This window comes from Lepidochelys kempii, chromosome 7 (assembly GCF_965140285.1).
Source record: "Lepidochelys kempii isolate rLepKem1 chromosome 7, rLepKem1.hap1, whole genome shotgun sequence".
Lineage (NCBI taxonomy): Eukaryota > Metazoa > Chordata > Testudines > Cheloniidae > Lepidochelys > Lepidochelys kempii.
The window spans coordinates 97,771,916-97,790,784 of record NC_136386.1 but is presented as its reverse complement, the minus strand read 5'-3'; the positions used below and the strand labels follow the sequence as shown (position 1 = coordinate 97,790,784).

General features: G+C 41.5%; 1 protein-coding gene across 5 annotated transcripts in view; it reads left to right on the top strand.

Annotated features, from left to right (window-relative positions):
• Positions 1–791: 791 nt before the first annotated feature.
• Positions 792–18,869, top strand: part of PWWP2B (PWWP domain containing 2B) — a 45,338-nt gene continuing 27,260 nt past the window's right edge. For 2 of the 5 annotated variants that reach the window (XM_073353972.2, XM_073353971.2), the window contains exons 1-2: positions 811–1,125; positions 3,681–4,072. In XM_073353972.2, the coding sequence (XP_073210073.1) occupies positions 3,930–4,072 (143 nt within the window). In that variant the 5' untranslated portion in view covers positions 811–1,125; positions 3,681–3,929. Of the gene's footprint in view, positions 1,798–3,680; positions 4,073–18,869 lie in introns of all 5 variants that reach the window. The other 3 variants (XM_073353969.1, XM_073353967.2, XM_073353968.2) reach the window with 3 other exon arrangements.

The window sequence follows — 18,869 nt, the reverse complement described above, 5'->3', positions numbered from 1 at the left end:
AGTTTTACAATGCATACATTGAGGGTTAAATCAGATGAAGCAGTATGTATGTATTGAACAGCTATTATGGTCCATTTTTAACCTAGCAAGTAAACTGTATGGTTTTATATACTTTGTATCCATTTGCCCACTGTTTCACTCTTACTTCTGCGCAGATCAGAGGACTGCAATAAACAGAATTTTTTAAAAAAAATCTTCAGTACCTGCTTGTGACAGAAATATAATATGAAAATTGGAGCTGTATTTTTAACCTGCGGGAAAGCCGTAACCTCTCGGCTCAAAACATGTTTTGATAGTTTTCTACCTCAGGTTAGGCACCCCCTCCCACCACCACCAACTTCAAAATCGTCTCAAATGCTTCCAAGACCAGCAGTTTAATGCCTTTCATTGGGAGGCTGCCTGCCAAAACCGAACCACAGCCTCATTCCCTAGAGACTACTGCTAACATCTCCCGCTCTGTTCCAGCAGAATTTAGCTACCAGCCTTCTCCTCCGCAGGGAGATGGCTGTTGCTCCGCTGTGACCAGTGGGGCTGCCTGCCATCTTTGAGGAGGGAGCTCAAGAGGACCCAGAACGGAGGAATGTGGTTGAGTCAAGGTGGCTCCTGCAGCAGCGCTCGCTGCCCCGCCAATCCTGGCGCGCCACTGAAGCTTGTCAGACGCAGCAGCCGCTACAGTCCCTAAGGCGGGGGCGGGGCTTCCCCGCCCGGAGCCGCCGGAGAGGTCAGTCCTGGGGAGCGAACGCCGCATTTAGCCGCTAGAGGGTGCGTGTTGGAAACGGAATGCCACATAGTAACCTCTCTAAATTGTCAAACACTGTAATTGTTAAAGGGCTGGAGACTGATCGCGCAGGTAACGTGAGCCCTGGACTTTTCTCTTATTTTCAGTGCCTTTGCAGCGATTCTCATTTCTTAGGTTTTAATCCTGTTTTGGATTTTTGTTTTGCTTTGGGTTTGTTTTTCCCTCGCGCACCCCCCCCCCCGCTTTTGGCTGCTCCTTTCCGTTTAGATCCTTATTACAGGCGACTCCAGTGCGACTAACTCCTTCTCCTGTTTCTCATGGTCAAACATTGACCAAACAAACTTAATCAAGATTGAAGTAATCGAGTAAACAACAGCAACAACACTGTAAGTTCAGTGAGCCCACAATACAGGTTTATTAATGTGTAACAATGTTCTGTGCATTTGTGGCTCACACCAAAAATGGTTTTAAAGGTATTAAAGAACTGCAGTATTTAGCTGAGGTGTGCTGAAGCTGTTCCTTTTGGATCCCGCAGATAATCCAGTTATTCTGGTTCAGAATTAGTTTTGATTGAACTGTACAGTGTTTTTAAAATTACCTTTATTACTATAAAAAGACAATTTGAGAGGAAACTTTTTAAATAACATTTTTCAATAAGTTTTAAAATAACTTGTTTTAATCTGTTAAACTAAATATAGTATGAAAATATATTTTTCTATCATGATTTTATAATTCTTTAGTCAAACTGATCAGTAAAACACAGATTTTAAAATATCAGCAATGAATAGATGGGTCCAAATAAAAAGAGCCTAAACCTTGACATTTTTTCTTTGACCTAATATACTGTAGAATGTGTTTCATTTATTACTTTAATTATCTTCACTACCAGGGTGCTAGCCATCCTGTAGTTTCTCATTAAAAAGAAAAACTATTGTTTACTTTGCAAACAGGAAGTGCAACTTACTTTTTTAAAAAATATGAAGATGTAATTGGTAATAATCAGGGCCTTCAATGGACTCTTGGAATTTATATGTAATCACAAATTCTTTCCTATGAATGTGAGTAACAGTCTGGTTTCTATTTCACAGCTTTATTAAACTGAACTATTTCTAGTACTATTGAACTTTATATAAAATAAACCATAATGATTATTAGATAATGAAAACAAGAGGTTTCTAACAGCATTGTTGTAGGCATATATAAGTAATGTGATGGTGGGATCTCGGATGGACAGGAAGGGCTGACTGACCTTGGACCCTTTCTGAATGCAGCATTGCTCAGTAAGAAGCAGTTAGCAGTTGTCTTTTCATAGTTACAGTGTATAGGCCAACTAGAGTAACAGTTCTGGAATATTTTAAATCTAGAGTAAGATTTACAACCTATGAGATTCACTCAGCACCCACAACTGGTAGCCTTTGACTGAATATGAAGGGGAAAAAAAGCAGCTTTCACCTTCTTACTTTTAATCTAATGCGCTTCCAGATGAAACTGTTTTTTACTTCCTTGTTGCTTTGCCTTGACAGGCCTAAAAAGGAACCTGAACACTTGCCCATTGAGCTTTTGTTTGATTATTAAAAATAACATTGGTGAATTGCTACTTGAAACAATAATGAAATATATTTCACTTTAAACACATTTTAAAGGAGCCTGTTCAGTGTTGTGAGGACTCCCTCAGGAAAGAAAACATATTTTCCTGCAAATTCAGTGCTATATATAGAAGAGTTCTTTTCTCATGATTTATAGTAGCCACCTTCTAATGCAATAGATTTTTGCTCTACTGTCTGCTAAAAATTCGCCTTTTTTAAATGTACCCTAGGTATCTCTTTCTTATTTAAATGAAGAATAAGAACTGATTTAGTTTTTCCAGTACCACAATATATCATTTGGAAAAAGGCATTCTGGAAAACTGAATTTATATCACTTGAAATTAAACTAAAATAATAAATCCAGGTTTCTAAAGGCAGTTTTGCTCATTTGGAATCAGACACCTCATTTGGGATTAATTGTAAAGCAGTTTTTACAATATCTTTTACTTGTGATACACAATGCAAAATGCTTCATCAGTGAGGCATTTGAAATTCATACATAATTTGTTGAAATTTCACTCCTTCACTTACAATTTGACATGTCTGCAGGCTGCAACTCTATAAGAGCAAGCTTTTGAGTTATAAAAATGTACTGATTGACAGGTGCTGAGAAAAGTGAGCTGTTCTCCTGTCCTAGGAAAGCAAATTTAAGGTTGCAGTTAACCCTCTAAATGGATAAAAGTGACTTGCTGTATTTGCATACTTGTCAGCATTTGAATGCCATTCAGACAGCCTTTAAACACCATTGTAATACATTTGAGCTAGGATATCTTTTTTATCTTGTATGGGAACATCTTATTTAGCTTTAAAAAAATAAAGACTGCTTCTTTCCCTCCCACATTATATAGGGACAGTTAACACGTATGGATCAGGAATAAATGATGATGTAGTTTTCTTCCTAAGGAACAATTTGGGCCAGGAAAATTCTTTAACATGTCTAAATAATCAAGATGTAGCCTGGTGAGGATGGTATAATTATGTCCTAGAGGAAAGGGGCAGAAGAGGGAACAATCTTAATCTAGCCTATTAACATATTATTGCATATGGAGTATTCATCCTCCTGGAACCCAGGGAAAAGAGGGTGACTCCCCGATCCTTTCAACGTGCTATGGGCCTGATTCTCCTGCAGCCCAATGTAGCGCAGAGCGGATACGCACTGACCCTTTAACATGTTGTTGCACATGGTGCTGTGAGGGCAGAGCGGAGACCCCTGGACTCTGATGTTACCGATGTGGTATTGTGGGGGAAGAGAGGAGACCCCCTACCAGGCCCCGCCGTGAGCGGCAGTAGCCGCCTTAGTCTTCCTGGTATGCTCTTCTCTAATAATCACCCTGAACTGTAGCCAATTGTTGCAGGATTCGGCCGTGGAACGTTCCCGGGAGGGAAGCATTGTGACGTCAGCGCACCTACTAATCCTCCCAATTGAGGGGGAGCCTGGAGCCATGAGGTCATCGTAGCGGCCGGTGTAGCCATCCGGGCGGCGGCAGCGGCGGGGGAGGGGAGAGGAGAGCAGAGCAGAACGGGCAGAGGGCCCAAGCGAGGCCGACTGGGAGCCTGCCGCCGCGCTCCAGCTGTACTGAGGCGGACGCCGAGCTCCTGCAAGCATGGAGGAGGCTGAGGCGAAGGAGCTGCAGGTCGGCTCCTGGCTACCCGTGCTGGTGGAGCAGATGGTGAACGACACGTTGGTGGTCACCTTGAGCTGCGGGGAGAGGCGCTTCACTGGGATCCTCCTGGACTGCACTAAAAAGTAGGAGCCCTCAATGCTTTGATTGTTACCCAAAATATTTCCAAGGGTGATGATTGCAACTGAGAAGTTTTTTTCTCTATAGAGTATGGCCTGCTGCTGCACAGAGGGATCAGAGCAGCTGGGGAGGAGGAGGGATTAGGCCATAATCAGATTAAAGAGTTAAGGTTGCATTGCACATTGCAGGTGGGGGAGGGGAGGGGAAAAAGTGGGGGGGGGGGCGGAGAGTTCTTCTAAAAAAGCAAACTCTGGATTTGGTTTCATTTTCTTTTCAAAAATCCAGCTTGGAAGGAGACTTTCAGAGGGTTGTTATCCAGTTACACTTCAAGATAAATTTGAAAATATTTTTCGGTGACCATCTTAGAAGCTTTGAAAAGAGGAAAAACCTAGTGTGAAAGTATTTAAAAGTAACTCTTTTTATGGGCATAGGTTACTAGAAAAAGTCTGGCCCCCATCAAGGAGGGGAATTGACCAAATCTGTTTAAGTGCCTTCACTGTCCCAGAGGCTGCTTGTAGAGTTAACGTTTTGTTTAGGACCAGAAACTGCACATTTGTCAAGAAAAAGGTTTTGTTGAATAAAAATATTAGAACTTGATAAAGTTCTTTTTAATGATGTTACGACTGTGTAGTAAGTCTGGGTGTGCTGGGTAGTGGTATGATGTCAGATACTGCCATAATTATAGACTTTCTTTCTTTGTTCAGGAATACCATATGCTTCAACAGCTCTATCTTCTGGGGAAACTGACCTGTTAATTTTAATAATGCAAAAATAAAAAGGGTATGGACATATTAGTCATGGGTTTTCTAGAATATTATACAAAAATGATCAGTTTAAGTAAAACACTTTATTTGCCATGTATTTGGAACTAATATGCTTAGTACAAATTATTAGTGTGGTAGCAAGACTCTGATGAGTATATAAGCATACAATGGTGGAATACTTTTTATGTGCTTTGAGTTAACACATGCTGTGCATTTGCTATGTAATTGCAAAACTGTAACAAACGATCTGTTAGACATAATGAAATGTGTAATAGCCATTTAGATTGCTGGATAGCTGATCCTTATTTATTGTTAGTGGAAGGTTTTGTTTTTTTTTTAAACCAAGTTAGAACTCGATTTAATCACACACAAATATAAAGGTTTGTTATTTTTAAAGTTTCAGATTAGCATATATGCTGGTTTTTTAGCCAATTATCTATATTATGTCTTTATTTAATCCTCTGGTGTAGTAAAGTCCCTGGAATACATCACTACAAGATAATGGGATCCTACTAGATGAGTGGTATGAGAAGAGAAAGTGGAGGCATTAATCAAACATATATGTCTTTGCTTTCCTTTAGTTTTTATTTTCCGAGTGGGAACTGTAAATGTCTCCTGTTTTTTGAAGGCCTCAATTTTTTCCTTAATACATTCCTAGACTTTGCTACAGGCTTTCCCCCTCCCCACCCCCACCCAGCAGTGCAAAACCATTATCCTTTGACAATTATCCTACTGGCATTATCTCTTAATTAGATGTGCCAGAAAACATTAATACTAAAGTCATGTGAGTTAACATATGGCTTCATGTTAATTTTATCCATCTACCTCATTGTCTACAGTATGTGAAAGTGCTCAACTCAAACATTTTAAACTAAGATGCAGCTAAATGAGGGTTCACATGTTTTCCTTCTCATTGTCCAAGTAGCCAGCTAGCACTACTAATATCCAGTATCCCTAGAAATCCTTGCATTATGTAGTCAGCCATTGGAGAAGGACTGCAGCTTTATTGATTTCTCTCTGTCACTGAAGAAACTGAAGCCAATAATGTAGGTTCAATTCCAACATTTGAAGCTTTCCATTCTGGAATTTCTACAGTGATCTTGTTACCATTCTTGTGCCTTCCCTCAGAAGCTTGCCCTGTTAAAATCGAATGCTTTTCAGTTTTCATTGCTCATCTTAAATCCTCAGGGTGGTGTTTTGGGGGTTTGTTTCTTTGGTGCTTTTTTATTTATTTGGTGGCCTTCTGATGTTCTTCTCTTATTTTATTTTGGTTGTGGATTCTACTGCAGCAGCAGGGTACCATGGCCCTGTCTTCTGCCACAATGCCATCATGAATATATTGTACCCACCTTGAAGTGGTCAAGACCTCTTCTGACATTGATGATAGTTGCCCCTGAAACGTAAATGCTAATTTTATTGAGAGTAGGAGTGATGTTCACATACCGCATGCCTTATTTCATTACAATGATCTTAAAGAATTGTTAGACAATTAATAATAAAATAGCCTTTTAGACAGTAATGCTTGTTGTATTATTAACTTTAAAACTTTAAAAAAACAAAACAAAAAGAAGATTTCATTTTTCTTTCATTTGTATTTACATTCTGAGCTAGGGGAGGACTGTTGATTTATACATTTATTGAATAGTCATTTTCACTCTGGCAAAATTTGCCAGTGACTCCCTGGACAAAGGACGTGTGAAATGAGACTTTTTTTATTATTTCATTTTTACAAAATGCTTGAATAGTTATCACTTCCTCAGACCACTTCAGATTTTCCATAATCTTTGGGGCCAGATTTGCAAATATATTTTTGTGCCTTGACATGCAGGTAGGAATTTTTAAATGGATCCAGAATGGTACCTCTCTCCAAAATGGATTAGGTGCCTAACTCCTATTGTTTTTAATGCCTGCTACACACCTAACCTGTTCAAAACACTTTTGAAAATCCCACTAGACACCTATTCGCGTTTTTAAGCACTTAAATATCTGTAAAAATCTGGCCCTTAGGGTCCTAAGTCACTTTTGAAAATGGGCCTTACGCTTCTAAGTCGCTTTGGCACTCTTGAAAATTTTACTTTTGGTGCCTATCCCTCTTTTTTTTTTTTTTTTTCCCCTTAGGCTTTTGTGGTGATTTTCCTCTTCAGTTGGAACAATAAGCTACTCCTCCATTTCTAATAGGCCTCTTTTGAGGCACTTAAGCGAGGTGTATACTATACAATTTTGTTGGCATAGCTATGTCTGTCAGGGATGTGAAAAAAACCACCACCCCTAATCAACATAGTTGTGATTGTAAACCCCCCAGCATAAATACTTCTGTTGGTGTAGTTAATGTCATTTGGGGAGGTGGTGTTGTTATGCCTGCAGAAAAACCCATTCTGTGGCATATGCTGTGCGTACACTGGGCTATGCCAGTATAGCTGTATCAGCAAAGGCTGTGTAATGTAGATGAGCCTTTAGGATACTTTCAGAATTCTTCTCTGCCAATTCTAAGGTTAAGTCAGTGGAATGTTAATGTATGTTCATACTATCCCCAGTCCACAAGTTCCTGGCAAATTCAGTTTCCTTAAAAATAATCTGAATTTGTGGAGTCCTCTGTTAGAGGATGAAACCCTCCAATTATCTGACAAATCAGATGCCCACATCCTGATGATATTTAACTATATAATCACATGACAAAAATGGATGTATTAAAATCTATTTCTGACAGGGAGAGGGGTAAGGAAGCCAAAATGGATTTAAGGCAAAAGATAGGGTTCTCTTTTTCCTGATTATAAGTAACCAATGTTAAATAGAAATAGGGTTACATGGACGGAAAAAAGCATTTCTTGTAGAACTCTTTCCATTTCTTTGTGATGATTTGTCCCATCTTGGTGTTTACCTGCTATCACAAAGCTAAACAGAGGTACTTCTAATGTCCATCTTTAGTCTCTTTAAAAACAGAAATACTGCTGAAGATCTTTGTGATGACCTTAGTGATGTTCCATTGTATCAGTAATATTGGCTCTGCTTCAGCCATCTTGCAAAGAGATTCAGTAAAACAATTGGGAGCCTGACCCTTTCCTTTAAGTGAGGTTGTGTGGTAAGGACTGAAAGATAGAGAGCTCTTTTTTTTTTCCTTCCAGCATCTATTAGGGATGAGAAACTTTTAATCACTCTAGCCAGAGGCTGATATGGAAGAGGGAATCCCTGAGTCATGTACAGTACTTGGCTACAGTACGTGGCAGCTAGACCTTTTCAACAGAGTTTGGATCCTGGAGCTTGTTGGTTAATGAGCCTCCCTTTTTGCAGGCCCCTGCCTAATATTCCAGTCAGTCTGTCTAGGTCAGAGGTGGGCAAACTATGGTACGCAGGCCACATCTGGCCCACAGGACCGTCCTGTCCGGCCCTTGAGCTCCCAGCCGAGGAGGCTAGTCCCCAGCCCCTCCCCCGTAGCCTCAGCTCGCTGTGCCACCAGTGCTCTGGATGGCAGGGCTGCGAACTCCTGCGTGGCTGGCTCCAGCTGGGCCGCACGGCTGCCAGTCCTGCTGCTCTGAGTGGCATGGTAAGGGGGTGAGGAGTTTGGGGGGGGGGGGTTGGATAAGGGTCAGGGGGTCCCGGAGGGCAGTCAGGGGGCTGTTGGATGGAGCGGAGGTTCGAGCAGGGTGGTGGTGGTCAGGGGATGGGGAACAGGGAGGGGGTGGGGGTGTGGATAGGAGTGGGGGCAGTCAGGGGATGGGGGGTAGGGGTTGGATGGAGGGGGTCCCAGGAGACGGTGGTCAGGGGACAAGGAGCAGGGGAGATTGGATGGGTCAGGAGTTCTGAGGGGGGTAGTCAGGGGGCGGGAAGTGGATAGAGGGTGGGGACCAGCCTTTTTGGGGAGGCACAGCCTTCCCTACCGGCCCTCCATACAGTTTCAGAACCCCAATGTGGCTCTCAGGCCAAAAAGTTTGCCCACCCCTGTCGTAGGTATAAGCGTATGAATATTATGCCATATACTGGAGTATCTAGGTACCAATGGGCTAGTTCTCTTGTTAGTAGGTGTCCTGTAACCATCTCATAGCCTTATTTAGGTGCTGACCTTGCAATAATCAATCTGGATAGATTTGTGGCTCCTTGTGGAGTCCCAGTTACTTCAATGGGCCTCCACATGGATATAGGCATTCTCCTGTGTGAATCAGACTGGAGAATTGGGGCCCTACTGTAGTGAAAACTTTGGCCAAGATTTTCAAGGCTGACTTGTGGAGGTCTCACTTCTGAGTGGCAGTTTAGACAGCTTAAAGAGGCTGGGCCCTCTGTAACTTCTGAAAATCTGGCTGCTTTAGGCACGCAAAATCACTAGTTGCCCAAAAACTTAAAGGTCAAGATTTTCATGGTAGTTTTCAGTAGCACAAAATAATGGACGCTAATCTTGCTTATCCATTGACTTTTGGCTATTGTAAGTAGAGCTAGAACATGCCAGTGAAGAATCTGCACTTATTCTGTTGCAGTAGAAGATGCATCTATTTACAAAGCAGTTGCTTAATGTAACATTGAAGTACTGGATTTTGCTCCCATAAGAAACGTTCAAACTCCAAGCAATACTGTTGGCCCCATAGAAAGCAAGAAAATTCTTACTACTGTAAAGCCACTTAATGTCCTGTAGAGAACAAGGGACTAGAGCAAGACTGCATCCGAAACCCTTTCTATATTGCGTCTCTGTGGCCAAAGCTTGAAAAATAAACTTGCTTGGAAGCTTCCTTGGGCAAATGCCACGAAGTTCTGCAGAACCTAAGCTTTTTTTTTTTATGCAGTTTCTAATGCTTAGGTTCCCTTCAGCCCTATCAAGGGGGTGGGTCTTTGCTGCTGCTTAGAGCTTCAATAAAGAACAGTAGAGTGAAAGCTGACCAGAGTCCTGTCAAACTTTGTGCTACTACCCAGAAGCCTGCTGGCAGCTGTGAAACTGACAAGATTCAGGCAGTTCCATGTTGCTGTTTGGGAAAGTTGAGCAACCGGAGCTATTCTTTGAGAGGAAAGTTTGGCGGAGAGATGAGGAGAGTAGAGTAGATGCTTCAGACAAAAGTTGGAGGAAAGGGAGAAAGAGAAGAGATCTCACCCCACCTTTTATTCGCCAAGAAATGTTGCATTCATTTCTCTCCTCTAGTAATTAGAGGAGGGTTTTGTGAGGAGGATGGTAGGTTAGCACTCCACATTTATCAGAAATATACTATCTGGAGGCTGAGATTAAAGCTAAAGCCTCCCAGCTGGGTCCAGGACAGAACCCTGCTAGCAATCCTAGCACCCTTCCCTTTCCCAGCATTGGAGTCGGGGGCAGCGGTTCTCCTCAGTGTATTGTCTCTGGAGAGTAAAGGCCTGCATCTCATGTCTTTGGCTAATAAACATAGTCCTTTGGCTCAAAAATGTTACTGGCATGTCCGTGGATAGCGTGTGGGGATGTATGTGAGGTGAATTCCTATGTGGAGGTGTGGGGGGGAAGAGGGAACTTGATGGAATATGAAAGAAATGTAATTCTGAGAGGGAGAAGTGAGGGACAGTGAAGACAACATGGAGAAAAGAGACCTCGTGATCTATTGTAGGAATAAAAAGAGTAGGGTAAAACGAGGAAGGGAAAGGTGTTTTTAAAAATAGAAAAATCTAGGGAGGTGTAGTATGTTTAAAAAGGTGCTAAGTAAAAAGCTGATTGTTTGTTAGTAATATAACTAAATGCAGTACAGAACTGTGTTTATTTCTTTCAATATGTGGTGTGTGGCTTTGGGAAGTGTGGTAGCACAAGTCTTTCACCCTGGCTAGTAGGCTTAGCCATTGGGCTAGTAGGATTATCCAGACACCTTTCTTTTTCTAAGTCTTGCCTGTGGCCATCAGCATCACAGGAATGTGTGCATATAATCCATATTTTTCTGACCGTGAAGGAGCAGATGTTGCTCTTCAAAGGAAAATACCGTTTCAAGATCACAGCTTCTGGACCTAAGCTGATGAAGGAAGCATGAGCTGCTGCTCCCCCACCCTCTAACCACACATCCCCTTTATCCTTTAACTCATGCACTGGGAGGAGGGCACAAAAACAAAACAAAAAATGGTAATCTTATATAGCTGTAGAATAATCTTTCAAAAAACGCCTACAGTTGCCTGCATATGGGGACGCTTTTTTAAACAACATGCACTCAGACTTTACTGGGACTGACTATAACTCTCTTACCAGTTCAAAACACTGATTTCTGTGTGGATAATCTATTTTGGTTTGTCATCTTGAGTTTAATAAATGTGAAACCCAAATTTACATCCTGTCTTAGTATTTACATTAATGAAGGACTATAACCTGGTTGACTGCACTTACAATGTTCTTGCTAGCAAGACTAGCCAGTTTTGATGTATCTAAATTATAAAGAGCTGAATCTTAATTATGTGTGGGTTTAAGCATTTCCAAAACAGAGGATGGTGTTGCCTGTCTCCAGGGAGAGAGGGGATTGAGGAAATTAATCATTTTGGCTGTGCATGTCCCAGAAGGCTAAGACGAATAACTGAGACTGAATTCATGTCCTGTAGTACATGCTGGTGCCAATAATACTCAGACACTTTCACATGCCCCTAAGCTCAAGAAAATGAAAATGCAGAATCTGTGACTGAGCAGATTTGAATATGCCGCATCAATAATGACAATGTGCAGCTATATAAAATGTTAAGTAATTTGTGCAGGTCAGGAGAAAAAACTAGGTTTATCTAAGTTTGTGTTAGCCTAAGACTTTACTAAAAACTGAAGTGTGGTAATGGAAGTGTGTTTCATGAAATGTACTTAATGTTATGTTATAGGTGATAGGTTTTAATTATACAGTTTATTTGAAGAGGTCTATGTCAGTCCAGAAATTGTTCAGCTGCAGGCTGATCAAAAACAAACTTAAATCTGTATGGGGTTGTTTTTTAATCGTTCTGCAGCTAAACTTGTGTGGAGTAACTTACATTTGTAGCATAGTTTTCCAAAAGAAATAAGAAGGTATAAAGAAATGGTAGCTCTACTCATTGAGTACCTTTATTAAATTGCATTGGCATATTGGTCACATGGCCTTTGTGCTTGAACAGAGGGGAGTAGCGTATGGTGATGAGGACCATATAAGTATCTGGACAAATGTAAGGACTCATCACTATGAACATAGCCTCCCTAGCTCCTTTGGGCGGGTGATGGGGCTGGTAGATGGTCAGAACTTCACAAACTGGGGAGTTGGTGGCAATGGCAACACCAAGTTTGGACTTGCCCTCTCCTCCCAAAGGCAAACTGGTAGGGAGACTTAAAAGAAAAATATTTTTTCATCAAAACTAATTTAAAAATCTCCAATGTGAACAAAGCAAATGCAGGCTGGCTTTGTGGGCAAAAGCAGCAAAATATGGCCCCTCAGGATAAAACAGTCACCTCAGTTGTCTGTCTTGGATTCAGACAGTATACTACAGTATTGAGTATTACTTGCCCAGTAGTCTGCAGTACTATGGTATCCTTCTCAAAGATAAGAGACACAATAAATACTAGGGGAATTCTGCACCAAAAAAATAAAAATTCAGTTAAAATATTTCTGCATCTTTTATTTGTCAAAATAACACAATTTAATCATGCCAGTTTCAATTATTTTGATAATTTATGTCAAAATACCTGTCAGGAACTGTCTGTAACAATACAGATGACAAAAAAAGATTCAGGATTTTTTTTTTTTTTTTTTACAAATAGATTCCTTACTAGGCCTATAAATGCAGAACTCTGAGTAATAATTAATTTAAACTACAATACAGAAATGTATTTCCCGCACCCCTCAGAAGCAGTGCAAAGGCTTGGGGGCATCAGGAGTAACAGAGGAGCTGAGGGAGAGGGAAGTTTATTGCTGTAGAGGAGCCTGGGTATGAACCTGGAGGGTTGTTGAGTGTGGGTGGTGGGAGAAGTGTGGAACAGGGTGTTTTTTGGGTAGGGAGGGATTGTTAGGGAGTCTCCACCATGCATACCCTAGCTGACCCCTAGCCTCTCCCAATCAGTCAGGCACATCTGCCCCGTCCTCATGTGTTTCTGCACTCCCCTCTCCCCACATGTCCTTGCTGCCCCCTCCACCCCTACTCCTGTTTAGCCCTTTTGAACCCCAGTCTGTGACACTCCACACCCACACACACACCCCCTGCATCCCCATGTGCCCCACGCTTTCTGTCCCTTGGTACTGTGTGCCGCCTGATCTGGCTGGGTGAGTGGCTGCTCTCTGTTCTGGTGCCACAGTGGCCCCTAGTGGGAGAAAGGCATAACTGCAGTACCTTTCCATCATTGTTTCTGTGGGCAGGGGGAATGCATGGCACATGAATTCTGCACATAGGAAGTAGTACAGAATTTCCCCAGGAGTAAATAGAGAAAATTGTCTTCTCTTGATGGCCTCTATTTCACTGCCATTGCTTTCACCGCCAATCTGAAGTTATTTAAAATATAAAGAGTTCAACTTCCACTTGCTTTGTGCTATAATCCTCAAACAAATCTTTGGGATGGGCATAAGCTCAGTCAGTAGACTAGAAAGATGTTGCCAGTCTGTGGTTAGCCTATTTCAACGCAATTATGATTGTGGTGGCAGCTTTACGTAGGCAGATGCAAAACCAAAATGATCAATTTAAACTCCCATCTGCAAACAAACCTGAAAGCCAAGGTAGACTGTGGTGCTGCCCCACCTTAAGTTTCCAAACGCTTTGTGTAGCCTTGCAGAGAGTGCATTGCCAATACTCTAATCTCAGTGTGACACAACCAGGGACAACTATGAACCTCACTACATACAAACCCTTTCCCAAAAAGCTGTCTGGGCCACCACAGCTGCTACCTGAGAATGCTGGAGCAACCAGGGATCTAAAATAGCCCCTGAATTCCAAATCTGAGTAATTAACAGCCCAGGCAATCCCTCAGTCAAAGAGGCTTATAGTTTCTCCCAAACCACCAGTGTTATTTGAGGCTGGGCAGGGCTGGACCTCAGCCAGTCAAAGGATTGAATTGCTGCATGGAGGCTGGACATATGGTAGCAATGTGACTACTTCTAGATTGCCCAGAGCTGACATTAGGGACTATCACTTTACTACAGTTTTGTATAGAGCTGAGCACAATGAGGCCCCAGCCTGGTTGAGCCTTCTGGGCACTACAATAGAAATATTAACTAATTGTCCGCTCTACCCTTATTGCAGAGCTATCCCTTGATTGGTTTAAGGAGTGGTTAAAGCACAGAGGGTAAGCCCAGTCAGACCCCCACTCATTCATACTAGTTCAGTGACTTCACTTCACTAAACTTTCTCAAATAAGATACCTTTGGGTTAATTACGCACTCTCACACTCTCTGGTATTGCAATCTGGCCACATATCAGTCTCCATCTGCTATAACTGGCTCACCTTTACCATTAACACTGTTTATGGATCTTAATTACTCTTTTTTAAATATTTTTTACTTTACTATGATTGTCAATTTTGGGATGCAGATTAGGGTACTGAGCCTCATCTAATCAGTGCCAAATTTACTAATTGTAATCCACAATTCCGATGATTCTCACCAGAAACAGTTGTCATCCCACTTCTCAGGAAAAGTTTTTAATACCTAAGTGCTGGACCATGTTCTACTAAAACTTTGCTGTGGCATGTTTTGCAAAAGTAATGAAGTCACTGACTTTATAAAGGACTGGATCCTAGTACGTTTACTCATACGAGTTCTGGTGATTTCAGTGGGACTGCTCATGTAAGTTAGGCTAGCAGGATCAAGCCTTTAGAGAATCGACAAGGCCTGAACCTGCTTGCTTTAATGACTCTGGTAGTTCTGTTTAAACCCTTGGGCCTACTTGTAAGAGTAAGGTAAACAGAGGGTATGTCTACACTTAGAATAATTGTCTATACTTTTTGCACTGTAAGTTTCACCGGTGATAGGGAACCGGTAAAAGTAAAGCACTGGTTTGTGTACTCACTCAATTCCTCAGGTGTCAGAGAGTGTTTATGCTACCAGCACTTCCTGATGAGAGCAGCACTGTAGGGAAGCTATCCCACAGTGCAGCTCTCTTGAGACGTCTTGTGGGGTGGGGGGGTGAGCGGAAGGCATTCTGGGTCCCTTCTCAGTGCCCCGTGCTGCCCTGCTTCATGTCTCAGGAGCCCCATTACTTCCTGTTTTTTTCCGTGGCATTTTTTAAAAACCGCCACATCTACAAGCAAAGGGAAAGGGAGCTTCAGACTTCCCGGAGCTTACAGGGAGAGGGGCGGACGTTCGTGCGTCGGAGCAATGGAGCTGCTGGCCAGAGTGGTCGCTTTTGGAATTGTGGGATATCCTCCGGAGGCCAAACGTTTTGAGTTTCACTGCCAAAAGTCATTAACAAGTGTAGATGCTCCCGCGGTTTTAGCGCAAAAAAAGGACTTTTTGTGTCTTAAATGGTATGTGTAGACATACCCAGAATTTACCTTCTAATGGAGTGGAAGAGAGGAAAATTCCTCTATTGCATAGTTTCATTTGGTCAAGCCAGAACTGTTCCACTTCACTGAGTAAGTAAAGTGTCGCACAGTTCCGACCAAAGCTGCGTGAATAATAGCACTATATTGGTTTCCATTATAAGCTCCACGAATACCTCAGGTTCAATGTGCAACTTATGGTTGCTTTATAGCAAATATGTTAGCAGAGTCTGTCACTTTAAAATCTTTAATTCTCAGGCTTGACTTTCCTTTTTTTGTAAAGCTCTCAAACAAAATGGCTTAGTTTTTAAGTTATATTTTGCAAGCAGTTGTTCAGTCCTCTTCCTGTAGACTAAGCTAATTTTCTTCTAATTTGGAAAGTGTCACCTAGACCTAAATATAAAAATGGTCAAGGTGTCATAATCTCTCCAAGTAAATGGAAAGGAAATTAAAACTTTATAGTTTTCCAGTTACTAAATTATTTGAACTCTTAAAGAACAAAGAATAGTGATGAGTCGGTGCCAAAATTAAGGACCAATTCCTGTTTTTTGTGACTTACGCAAGCAATTTCTTTTTTTCCTGGTGGGTTTTCTCACACAAATCAGGTAAGAAGGGTTTGGTCTGTAATTAACGTCTGCAGAAACAAAAATGAAACCATTTACCATAATAAATTGGAGTGTGCATGCTAGTCAGCTTTAGGAAGCGGGGGAGTGGCAGTGAGTTTATAAGGCTAATCCAGTCTTGGGAAGAAAGCCACCATCTCTCTTCTGTAATATCCAATTGTATGCGACCTCCGCTAACGCTCCTCCAGGAAGAAGAGTTTCCCTACTTTTATGTGCAGCTGTCATCTGAAACAGCAGTAGCCTAAAAAGATCTGCAGTGAGAGTGTGAGGTTTACCCTTCCAGCAAAAAGTTCCACCCTGTGGATATGGTGCTGAGAGAGAAATACAGCAGCCTTACCAGTCAGGTCTGAAGGCACCTACTGGAAGCAAAGCAGGAGAAGCTTCTGGGTGATCAGCAGTACGTGCAGTCAAACTGACTGTCAGCTTGCCTATTCTGACTCCTCACAGCCAACTGTACTCCCATCCCCCTGGGTTCTTTATGCTGCTCTCTGGAAGGGGATTGGACATGAGGTTGAGGGAGTTTCCATGCTTCTCAATTATTCTCTGAGCTGGGGATGCCAAATCCCCTTTCTGCTGGCCTGTGTTGGCACCTCCCTCCCCCTCTTTAGGCAGGAGTTGATCACTGAAGGTAGCAGGAAGGAAAGGGAGCACTAGAGAGATTATTTAATCTCGAGGTAAAACGGCCCGTGCAACACACTCTACCTTCCATTTTTGTTAGTTTCTCAGAGCTTAATTTGTAAAACAGTTAACATTTATTTAAGAAGTTAGAACACTTGCTTGACAGTACATGCTCTAGTAACTGTATATTGAACCTTGCACTGTAACAGGCTGTTCTTGCATTCCCAAAGCTACCTGAAAACTTCTTTTCTACTGAAACTTTCCATTGTGTTTCTGCTCAAAGGTAGAAAACTACTTTGGAAAAACCTAAGCACAATCTATCAAGCCTTTGTTTTTATTTTTTTTTTTTTATTTTATTTTAGAAATTGTAACTCAAAAGTACCACCCTTTAACAAGCTGACACTTTCACTTCTTAAAAAAAGAAAAAAAAACCCTACCCCTTTATTTTCAGACACTAAGAAAGGGTGTAGTAACAATAGCTTGTTGCAGATCATATTGCTCCCAATGAACCTGAAAGATAAAATGTTTGATATGTCAGCCAAGTATATGGGGACTGTACTACACTGACCGCTCTAATGGCTATTTGATGGGTTAGTTTTATATGATACCTGAAAGCTGAGGAGGATGTGGGACAAAAGAAGGGAAAAGCAGATAAGGAGAAGTCCGGATTTCTTGGATGGGGAGAGACAGTGTAGCTATGTCTTGATAAGAGATAATTGTGGGATATGACAAATGTCTTATAGAAACTCATAGGATAAAAATAGCTCATCTAGGCCTTTGTTAGAGAGGATGATCTCCATTACAAGGTGAATGTTGCCTGCTTCCAATCACATAAGAATGGAGGGTCTTGTCCTTTTTGTGAGTAAAGGACAGTTTTAAAGAAAGTCATTTCTGCTAAAACTGATCTTTTAATATAAAGTGCAATAGGGAATCTTCCCCCAAGTCCCAGGGGTGCTGGAACACTTTTGTATAGTGGGTGGTGCTGAGAGCCATTGAACCAAACTGTCCACGCTCTATATGATGGAAACAACTTTAAGCCAGGGGGTGTGGCAGCACCCCTAGTTCCAGCATTTATGCCAAGGCCTGGCTTGTCTCAAAGTACAAGGTGAAGTTTAGAGCTTAAAAATATGGCTAGACATTTCATGCTGTATTTCTTGTAGGAGTCAAAATATTGGAGAAAAGGGTTGAATTGGAGTTATTAAAAACAAAATTTTGTGTCTGGGATGTGCTGCTGCTGAAATTTGAACCAGAAAGAACACAGCTTGGCTCTTATTGAGTTGTCAGGCCCACGGAAAAACCATTGTATTACTTGTTAAAGGAATACATGTCATGTCATATATGAACCACTGAGACACACATGGAACCTCATGTGGGCATTCTTTTTAATAATAATAATTTTTAAAAAGTGACTGTTTTACAAAACCTGCAATTTACTTATTCTCAATCTGTCAAGAACAGACTGGGCATTAATAAGTCAGTGGAACATAATGCTCTCCCTGCTTAATAAAACCTAAACACAAAGTAGAATTTCATATTGCAAAGAGTCATTTTGTCAGACACGTGTGTTCATGGAAAATCTCTCTCCCATTAATCCTTTGCTGCTGTATTGCAAAGAAAGGTGAATTCCTTCTTCTAAGACAGCATTTTTCATATTGAAGCTGTAAACCTTCAGAACGATAAACTGATAGTTTAGTGTGCAAAGCCCAGTCCTTGGCACATAATTGTTAACCCTGATCCTGAACAAGCAAGAAAATCGTGAAGGCCAGGCCAAGGAACAGAAATGAACCACTGCAGCAAAGTATACCCCAAACATGTGGGTAAGGAAAGGGAGGGGAAAATCTACAAAGAGCTGGTGGTGTGATGAAGCAGTGTTTCCACTCATTTCTTGGTTTTACATTCCCCACAGACGTGACACTGGTCCTTGCTTGGCTTAGACTTCAGAGATTAGCACAGATACAATGTCTGGTCCAGCAATATATCTGCTGGCGCAGCTGGCTGTCACTATTCAGAAGAAACCTATGGAAATAAAATGTTCGTATGTACTTACTTTAGAAAGGGCCCTGTGACATACTCAGTGTGTGCAATACTGTAATATTCTATGATAAAATTTGTCATTGTATAAATGACATTTTCTGCTTGATTTGGCTAGCTTGGAGATATAGCAAGTACATTTAAAAAAAAAAAAGTGGAATAATAAGGGCTCAGGGTGAACATGCATGCTACTATAAAACCCCATGCTTGAATATGCAAGTTGGGAAATTAGTCATTCAGTGATCTGACTTGCACGTGCATGTGGCTCAACTGTTGCATGGTAATCTAAAAATTTAGTCTTAGAAGTCTAGCATACTGAAAGAATTGTTAATAGTTCCCCAAAGACTTGCAGTGTTCTACTCTTCTATACATC